General features: G+C 36.2%; 1 protein-coding gene across 5 annotated transcripts in view; it reads left to right on the forward strand.

The window, feature by feature from the left end:
- The window catches only part of MED13L (mediator complex subunit 13L), a 304,813-nt gene that overhangs the window by 152,295 nt on the left and 143,078 nt on the right, over positions 1-9,440 (forward strand). For 3 of the 5 annotated variants that reach the window (XM_049619895.1, XM_049619896.1, XM_049619899.1), the window contains exon 3: positions 7,075-7,159. In XM_049619895.1, coding sequence (XP_049475852.1) covers positions 7,075-7,159 — 85 coding nt within the window. Of the gene's footprint in view, positions 1-7,072; positions 7,160-8,342; positions 8,452-9,440 lie in introns of those variants that run through there. The other 2 variants (XM_049619897.1, XM_049619898.1) reach the window with 2 other exon arrangements.

The following is a 9,440-nucleotide window of genomic DNA, read 5'->3' on the forward strand; positions in this document are numbered from 1 at the left end:
AGTTTGGTTTGACTTCTGTTCCTTTCCACAAATATATTTGCTGTATCTAAACAGTAAATTAAAATACTACTAGCAAAATAATGCACTGTCTTTATATGTATAGCCTAACATCGATATCATTTACTAGAGGGGTAATCTTTGATTACAGTTGTTGGCTTCCAATAAATTATTGACTACTCTCGAATCTTTAATATATAAGATGAAACTTAGATGTTCGTATGAAGTCCAAACACTGAGCCCTTTTTAATTACCTTTAGTGACTTATATTTTAAAATTTCCTGGTAAATTATAGGATAATCTATAATTTTCTGTTGTTTCTTTAAGTAGGTTCCATGCTCAATGTGGCACTTGGACTCACAACCCTGAGATTAAGAGTCACATGCTCTGACTGAGCCAGCAGTGCACCCCATAATTTCCTGTCGCTTCTTAAGTTTTAGTATACTTTCCTTAAACAAGAGCTTAATATAGTATGATTTGTGTTTCTTTGTGTTACTGCTTTCTTCTCTGTGTTCTGTTAAATTGGTGCCTAAACTTTGTATTAATTTATGTAATGTATATTTATATAATACAAAGTAAGGTATGAAATTACCGTATAAAAAGTAATATTGGTAAAGGTATTTTTGAAAGTTTTCAGTATTTAAAAATTTTTTTAAAAATTTAATGTTTATTTCTCAGAGAGAGAGAGAGAGAGACAGAGACACAGAGACACAGAGGGAAAGAGAGCATGAGCAGGGGAGGGGCAGAGAGAGAGACACACACAGAATCTGAAGCAGGCTCCAGGCTCCAAGTTGTCAGCACACAGCCCACCATGGGGCTTGAGCCCATGAACTGCGAGATCATGACCTGAGCCAAAGTCGGACGTCCAACTGACTGAGCCACCCAGGCGCCCTGGTGTTTAAAAATTTTTAGAGAAACGTTTTAGAGAAATATTTTTGTTCTCTTTGTATTATTTGCAGTATTTAATACGAAGTACATAATATAATTTATATTGTATTGTGTGGATGGACCACTTTGGTCTGTGGTCTCTTGTGGGTGAAATGGTTTTTGTGTGTGTGTGTGTGTGTGTGTGTGTGTGTGTGTGTGTATATATTTATTTTGTGTGTGTGTGTGTGTGTGTGTGTGTGAGAGAGAGAGAGAGAGAGAGAGAGAGAGAGAGAGAGAGAGAGGAAGAGAGAGAATCCCAAGCAAGCTCCAACTCCTTGCTGTCAGCTCGGAGCCCGTTGCTGGGCTCGTTCTCATGAGTTGTGGGATCATGACCTGAGCCCAAATCAAGAGTTGGACATTTAACCGACTGAGCAGAGTAGGAGTCCTTCTGATTCACACCCTGTTCTCATCTTCCACATTAAAAATATGAAAAGTAATGGAAGTATATTCATAATATAGCTTAGGTTCAGAAGGCTTGCTCAACAGTAAAATGAGTTTATGTAGAGCAGTAAAAGATTGTATAGCTCTACGTGTTTTTCCAAATGTACACAGTTATGTAACCACCACCGCAATCAAGATGTAAAACAGTTCCATGATCTCCTAAATTTCCCATGTCCCTTTGTTATCAGCCACTCCCGTTCCAACGATGGGAATGGGAATCCACTGAGCAGTTTGCATTACCTTAAATTTGCCTTTGCAAGAATGCCCTATGAAGGAATCAAAGCATGTGGCTTTTATTATGATGGCCTTTTTCACTTTGTATAATGACATTCATCCATGTTTTGAGTGTAGCAACAGTTCTTTTTATTTTTGAATAGTATCCCAGTGTGTGGAGTATCTACTCTTTGTTCTTTCCAGTGGAGGGACTTTTGGGTGGTTTCCATTTCCTGGCATTATTTTGGGGTGGCGGGGGGAAGACACATATAAACATTTGCTACAGTTTTACATGTGGACACAGTTCTTACTCTGCTTGAAAAAAAAATATATAAATGTATATATATATAAATGTATATATATAAAAAAATATATATATAAATGTATATATGTATGGGGGTGTGTGTGTGCACGCACACACACACGCGCGCACACACATACACACACCCTTACGATGGATATTGCTGGTCTGCGTGGCAAATATGTGTTTCACTTCAGAAAATATTGCCAAAGTCATCTTTTCCAATGTGGCTGTACTATGTTTGCATTCCTTTCAGCAGTAGATGAGCATTACAGTTACTGTGTATGCTTGCTAGCACGTAGTACTCAAGTTTTTCTTTTAAGCCGTTCTAATGGATGATATTTTATTGTGATTTTAATTTTCATCTCCTTAATAGTTGGTGATGTTTCAAGCACCTTTTCATGTTTTTATTTGCCATTTATATATGGTGAAGCTCTTTTTTTTTTTTTTTTTTCGGTGAAGCTCTGTTCAGATCTATTGTCCATTAAACTTTTTTTTCCCCTCCCTTAGTGTTGAGTTTTGATAGTTTTAAAACAGAAGAGCGTATTGTAAATACAAGTTCTTGTCTGATATATGATTTGTGACTGCTTATCCCTCATTTGTGGCTTGTCTTTTCTGTAGCTTAACGTAACTTTTACATGTGTTTTGAAGAGTAGAGGTCTTCATTTTGATGAAGCCCTGGTTAACAGTTTTGCATTATGGACCATGCTTTTGGTGTCATATCTAAGAAATCTTTGCTAACCTAAGCTTATGTAAAGTTTCTCCTATGTTTTTGAAATTTTATAATTTTAGGTTTTGCAATATTGGGTTTTTCTTTTTCTAAAATTTGTTTTATTTTTAACTTTTTAAAAAATGTTTATTTTTGAGAGAGAGAGAGAGAGAGAGCAAGCATAAGCGGGGGGGGGGGGGGGGCAGAGAGAGAGGGAGACACACAATCCAAAGCAGGCTCCAAGCTCTGAGTCGAAGTCAGATACTTAACCTACTGAGCCACCTCAGCACCGTGTTGAATTTTTCTAAGTGGTGTGAGGTAGAGTTTGAAGGTTTTGTTTTGTTTTGGTTTGCATAAGGATATTCATTTACTTCAGCACCATTTGTTGAAAAGACTGTCTTTCTCCAATGAATTGCCTTTGCATCTTTTTTGGAAATTAATTGACAGTATATTTGTGGGTCTATTTCTGGACTCTTTATTCTGTTGATCTATATATCTGACTTTTCTCTAGTACTGTGCTATGTTGTCACTTCTAGTTTTTTAGTAAATCTATTTTTTTTTTTAATTTTTTTTAACGTTTATTTATTCTTGAGACAGAGAGAGACACAGCATGAACGGGGGAGGGGCAGAGAGAGAGGGAGACACAGAATCGGAAGCAAGCTCCAGGCTCTGAGCCATCAGCCCAGAGCCCGATGCAGGGCTCGAACTCGCGGACCGCGAGATCGTGACCTGAGCTGAAGTCGGACGCTTAACCGACTGAGCCACCCAGGCGCCCCTAGTTTTTTAGTAAATCTAGAAATCAGGTGGTGTAAGTCTCCCAACTATATTTTTCTTTTACCATATTATTTTGGTGATTCTAGTTCCTTTGCTTTGTCATAGAAATATGTAGACTTGCCATCTCCTTGTGTAAAAAGTCCTGCAGAGATTTTTGATTAGAACCGAGTTGACTCTCTAGATTTGTTTAGTTGACTCTCTAGATCTAATATTGATAACAATAGTAACTTTTTCAGTCCATGATCAATGTATACCTTTGCATTTATTTATGTCTTTTTGATTTCTTTTATCAGTATCGTAGTTTTTAGCGTATAATTCTTGCACATAATTTGTAAGTTTTATATCCAAGAGTTTCGTGGGTTTGGGTGCTATTGTAAATGATAATTAAAAATGTAATTTCTTATTCATTAAAGTATATAGAAATAGGATTTTTAAAATTTCTGTTGACCCTAGTATACTGTGAACTAACTAAATTCAGTTTTAGATCTAGTAACTATTTGTTGTTGTTGTTGTTGTTGCTGATTCTGTGGGATTTTCTAACAGCATGTCATCTATGAATAGAGATATTTACTTCTTCTATTTGAATTAGTATGATTGGTATTTTTTTTTTCTTGCCTTATCGTATTGGCTGACACCTCCTCTAAAGATGGAAAAAGAGTGGTGACAGCAGACATCCTTGCCTTGTTCTTGATATTAGGGGGAAATATTCAGTCTTTTAACATATTAAGTATGATGTTAATTGTAGGTCTTCTTTAATTGTTCTTTTAAGAATTTTTTCAAAGGAAAAAAAATCAGCTCTATAGTCTGTTTTAAAATTATTGAAATCAGGGGCGCCCGGGTGGCTCAGTCAGTTAAGCGTCCGACTTCGGCTCAGGTCATGATCTCACAGTCCGTGGGTTCGAGCCCTGCGTCAGGCTCTGTGCTAACAGCTCAGAGCCTGGAGCCTCTTTCGGATTCTGTGTCTCCCTCTCTCTCTGCCCCTCCCCTATTCATGCTCTGTCTCTCTCTGTCTCAAAAATAAATAAACGTTAAAAAAAAATTAAAATTGTTGAAATCACAATAAAATTATAATGGTATCTTACCATTGTGGTGTAGTTGGCATTGCTCAAACTTGTTTAGTATTCCACCTTGCATGACATAACATTTAAACACTTAAACACTTAAATATTTCAGTTAAAATATTTCAGGACTATTTGAGGAAGAAATAGAGAGTTATGGTTGTTTGAAAACTTTCGCATCTTCTGTTAAGGTCCAAGTAGCATCAACATTAAAAAATGGTATCATGAGGTGGCAATCAGAATAGATAGAATATGAAGTATTCTATATGATACCTGTTTTATTTCAGTGAGTTAATGCATGTTCAAAGGAGATGAGCTGTTATAGATTAAGGAGGATTAAGAGATATAACATGAAAGGCAATTTATAGACCTTGCTTAGGTTCTGATTTGTTGTATACCAAAGTATGTTCTTATCTTTAAAGCATATCAAGAAAAACAAAAAGAAAGCAAGGTGGTTGAAACAGATGACACAATGTTGATAATTGGTTTAAGAATTTATGGGGGCCTGTTAAAGTGTATTTGAAGATTTTGATTAACTTTTTTTTTAACAACATACAGAATAGCTGTCACCAACTTGGAAGAAAATCTTGGAAAAAAGATGCAACTCTTTCACAAATGCTACATCACCAGCACTCTTTATGACGCAAAAGACTATTATATAGAAAACACTAACTGACATTAGTGACTGATTGAAAATGTGATTCAGAAGAGTTACACTTTGAATGCTGATGAAGTTTTAGGAATTTTTTTTAAAGTTTATTTATTTTGAGAGAGGGAGAGAGAGACAGAAAGAAAGAGAAAAAGAAAATACTCCAAGCAGGCCCCATGCCGTAAGCACGAAGCCCAACATGGGGCTCAATCCCACGAACTTTGAGATCATGACCTCAGTGGAAATCAAGAGTTGGACACTCAACCGACTGAGCTACTCAGGCGCCCCAAGTTTTAGGAATTTCTAACCTTTTTTCTTTTCTCTTCAGCTTGTATTATCCGTTTTATGTATATACAGTAATGATATTGAAAAGAAAACATGTCAATAAATCTAAAGGAGCACTTTAAATAATTGCAAATTAAGAATCCTAAGTGATTAGAGCCATGTTATAGTTGAATTAGGAGCTTACCCCACCACCTTTAGCGATATATAAAATAATGGTGCATCTGAAAATTGATGGTGTTGGGGTGTCTGGGTGGCTCAGTCAGTTAAGTGTCCGACTTAGGTTCAGGTCATTATCTCTCAGTTCGTGGGTCTGAGCCCCGCGTGGAGCTCTGTGCTGATAGCTGGGAGCCTGGAGCCTACTTCAGATTTTGTGACTCCCTCTCTCTCTGCCTCGCCCCTGCTTGCACTCTTTCTCTCTCAAAAACATTAAAAAAAATTGATGGTGTCTTAGAATCAGTGAGACACGTAAGGAAGGAAAAACAAATTAATATGTGTTGTTCATTTTATTGAAAGGTTAGCTCTCTTTCTCACCCAGGAAAAGCTCTACCCAGAAGATAGATGTGTGAGAACACAGATCTATAAAGAATCCACTTTCAGAGGATTGTAGAAAGCTGTTGGTTGTTTTGTCCTGACCAGAAGTAGTCTGTTGCTAGTGGAACGTTTGTTTATTTGCTGTACTTTATTTCCATTTCTCTTGTGATAAATAATAAAATGTTTCTGACAGAGGTGGCTTTGGGAAAATTGGGTAAATCATGGTTAGCCACGTAGGAAAATAAAAACCTGACGTACCAAAAAAACCAAACAAACCCAGTTTTATAATTTAAAAAAAGTGCTATCAATGAACCCCATGAATGTAAATATACTTTTCCTAATTCTGTGTGATTGGAGAATATAGAGATGGATTTCGAGATGTCTCTTGGTGTGGTAAAAGCATTACAAATGCATGTGGACTTAACGTGTGTTTTAATTCTCTGTCCGACTTCTCTGGTGAGTGCTTTTGTCAAGATAACAAGAGACAGAGAGAATTTTCTTCTGCAAATGTGGTTTCCATCCTTCCAATTTTTTGCTATCTTGAACTGAACTAATATAATTTAAAAGGAAATTAACTGTCTTCTCTAGGGCGTTTTATATCCTTTTATATATGAAAAGAATGTTAGGAATGCATGGGGCATTGTTAGTCTGTTGGATTCTCTTGGTGTTAGAGTTACTTGGGGCTTAGTGTTATAATATATTTCAAAGGCAAATATGATACTTCCCCAAATGTCCGACATTAATGAAATTATGAGTTTAGGAAATAAATTTGATCTTATATTAAGATTTAATTTCCTGGCATTTTTCCTAAAGTCATGTCCTTAAAATCCTATTAAGAGACCGCCTTTAGGACAGTTAAAGAAAGAAAAAAATTTTTAAAGAAATTAGAACGATTTGAATGCTTTGAATGATTTCAAATTTTGAAAAATTGGGTTGGAATGACCTTTACCGGAGAGGAGTTGTACTATGCTTACATTCCAAAGACTTTAAAATTGAAACATGTTATTTCCTCCCATACATAGGTATTTTATGACTTTTGGCAAGCATTTAACTTCCTTTCTCTGTTTCAGTGTGAGATCATCTAAATGAATTCATTAACTTTGCTTTAGAAAAAATGTCTTAAAAGTTTATTTTTATTTGGATGTCCTACTTACTGGTTCAATTTTTTGTTTTGTTTTGCTTTTTTCAGTTGTGGAAGAAGGACTCTGGGAAAATGGCCTTTCCTATGAATGTCGGACACTGCTCTTCAAAGCGATCCACAATCTGTTAGAAAGGTGAGAGAAGGAACAGCATCACAGTTGTTTTGAGACACCCAGGTGTAATGCTGTATATTCGTAGGTTTTCCTGTTAGGTCTCAAAATGCTTTTGTTTGCAGTTTTATAAAGATAAAATTATATAAATCTCATTTCTTTCTTGTTGATATAATTGCGACTTTAGAGAAGTTTCAGGAATAGCACAAAGAACTTCATATATCCTTTACTTGGTTTTTCTTTTATCCGGTTTGCTTTATAGTTCGTGCGATTGCTTGCTCTCTTACTCCTAATGTGTGTGTGTATTTTAAATTTATTTTCCGAACCACTCGATAGTCACATGTACACTTGAAATTGTTCTTTCTTTAACCTCTAAGTGTTTGTGTGTACATTTCCTAAAGACAAGGGATATCCTCACATGTGAGCACTGTACAACTATGAAAATGAGGAAATCTAACATTGATAAAATGCCATTATTTAATATGTAATTCAGCTCAAACTTTATCACCGTCCCTGTTAGGTCCTTGATATCTTAAGCCGCCTTCCCCCAAAATCCAATCCATGATCATACATTTTAGTTTTCCTGTCTCTTCAAACCTAGAAGTGTTCCTTAGCCGTTCTTTTTCTTTCTTGACATTGACATTTTGAATGAGTTCAGGTCATATATTTTATATAATGTCCCTCAATTTGAGATAGTTTCTTCATGATTATCTTTAGGTTATGCATTTTGTAGTGATAGTGTAGACATGATGTCATGTCCCCAGTATATCAAAGCAGGAGGTCTGTGATTTCAAGGCCAGTGGTATTAACATTGTTGATGAACTTGTTTGAGGTGGTGTTCCATGACATTTCTACACTGTGTATTAGCGAGTACTTGTTAACTGCGATCATTGTTAATTTTGTAGTAAGTAATTTGCGGCCACATACAATGAGATTGTGTACTTATCCTGTTATCACGTTTGGTCTTGTGTTTTATCTTCTGTTGTCTAAATTGGTTAGTACTGTTGCAGCTGTAGTGTTGATTCAAATGCCACCATTCCTTCTACTTTTATTATTGGACATTCTTTTGTAAGGAAGAGCTTTTCATTTTCTTATATGTACATGTGTTCTTATGTTTCTATCTCCCTTTTTAGCTATATAAATTTGGAGGAATGGATTTCTGTTTTATTCCATGGATTATAATTCATTGGTATCATTGTTTATTTAGATGTGTAAGTCCTTCCAGATTTGGCCAGGGGAAGCCCCTTCATGATGGCTTTTATAGCTTTTTGACCTGTTGTCATTGTTCAAGCACCTCCGTACTTTACGGCATAACGGTATGTTCCGGGCTCAGGATAGTGTCTTAAGGGGAAAAATAGATGGCAAGGAATGGGTTAATTAAGAACTTCCATAAGAGAACTTTTTCACTTCTCTTCCTGAGTCTTTATGTAGTACTGTCAGATGATCAGAGCTGAAGGGACGTTCTGGTACTATTCAGTTCCTTATACAAGCTGCTGGTTAGGGCAGTGTCACCACAGTTGTCAGTGCTTAGGGTTCCTAAGCCGGGGTCGATAAGTTGTCACCGTTTAGGTCACTCAGAAAGACCTTTCCCACCAAGTTTATCTCTTTTTCATTCTGAACTTCAGTTCCTACCTCTGTGCTTTGGAGTGGGCCTAGAGGCCAGCCATCTGTTACTAAGGCAGTAGTATATTTTTGAAGCATTGATTTTTGAGAGTTGAATGCTCCTAAATAATTAAAGTATTTGGTAATTCTCTCTCCCACTGCAAAACAAAACAAACACACACACAAAGTCCCTTCAGGAAAATGTGGAAACTTTACTGTTTCTGAAATACGCCGTAGTGAAGCTCTTACTATCTGTATTATAATTAATGCATCTTTAAACAGTCTTTTAAATGTATGTTTTTCATGTATATGGAACAAAATACATACGTTAAAAAAATAGCTCGCTCTGTTATTTTAATATCCTAATTTAGTTTTTTTTAGAAAAATTAATTTGTAATTTTTCAGTCTTTGTGTTTTAAATGGTTGGGAGAAAATGAGAAGAACAGAAAAACTGGGAGAAAAGAGAAATGCAGATAATTCATTTATTCTTGCTCATGAATTCTAAATTTGTGATAAAAACTGAACTCCAGGTCAAATTGAATTATTATTTGATAGGAAAGTTCATTGGGGCTCCTGGGTGGCTCAGTCAGCTGGGTGTCTGAGTTCCACTCAGGTCATGAGCTCGTAGTCTATGAGTTCAAGCCCCGTGTTGGGCTCTGTGCTGACAGCTCGGAGCCTGGAGCCTGCTTCGGATTCTGCCTCC

Source organism: Panthera uncia (assembly GCF_023721935.1).
Source record: "Panthera uncia isolate 11264 chromosome D3 unlocalized genomic scaffold, Puncia_PCG_1.0 HiC_scaffold_8, whole genome shotgun sequence".
Lineage (NCBI taxonomy): Eukaryota > Metazoa > Chordata > Mammalia > Carnivora > Felidae > Panthera > Panthera uncia.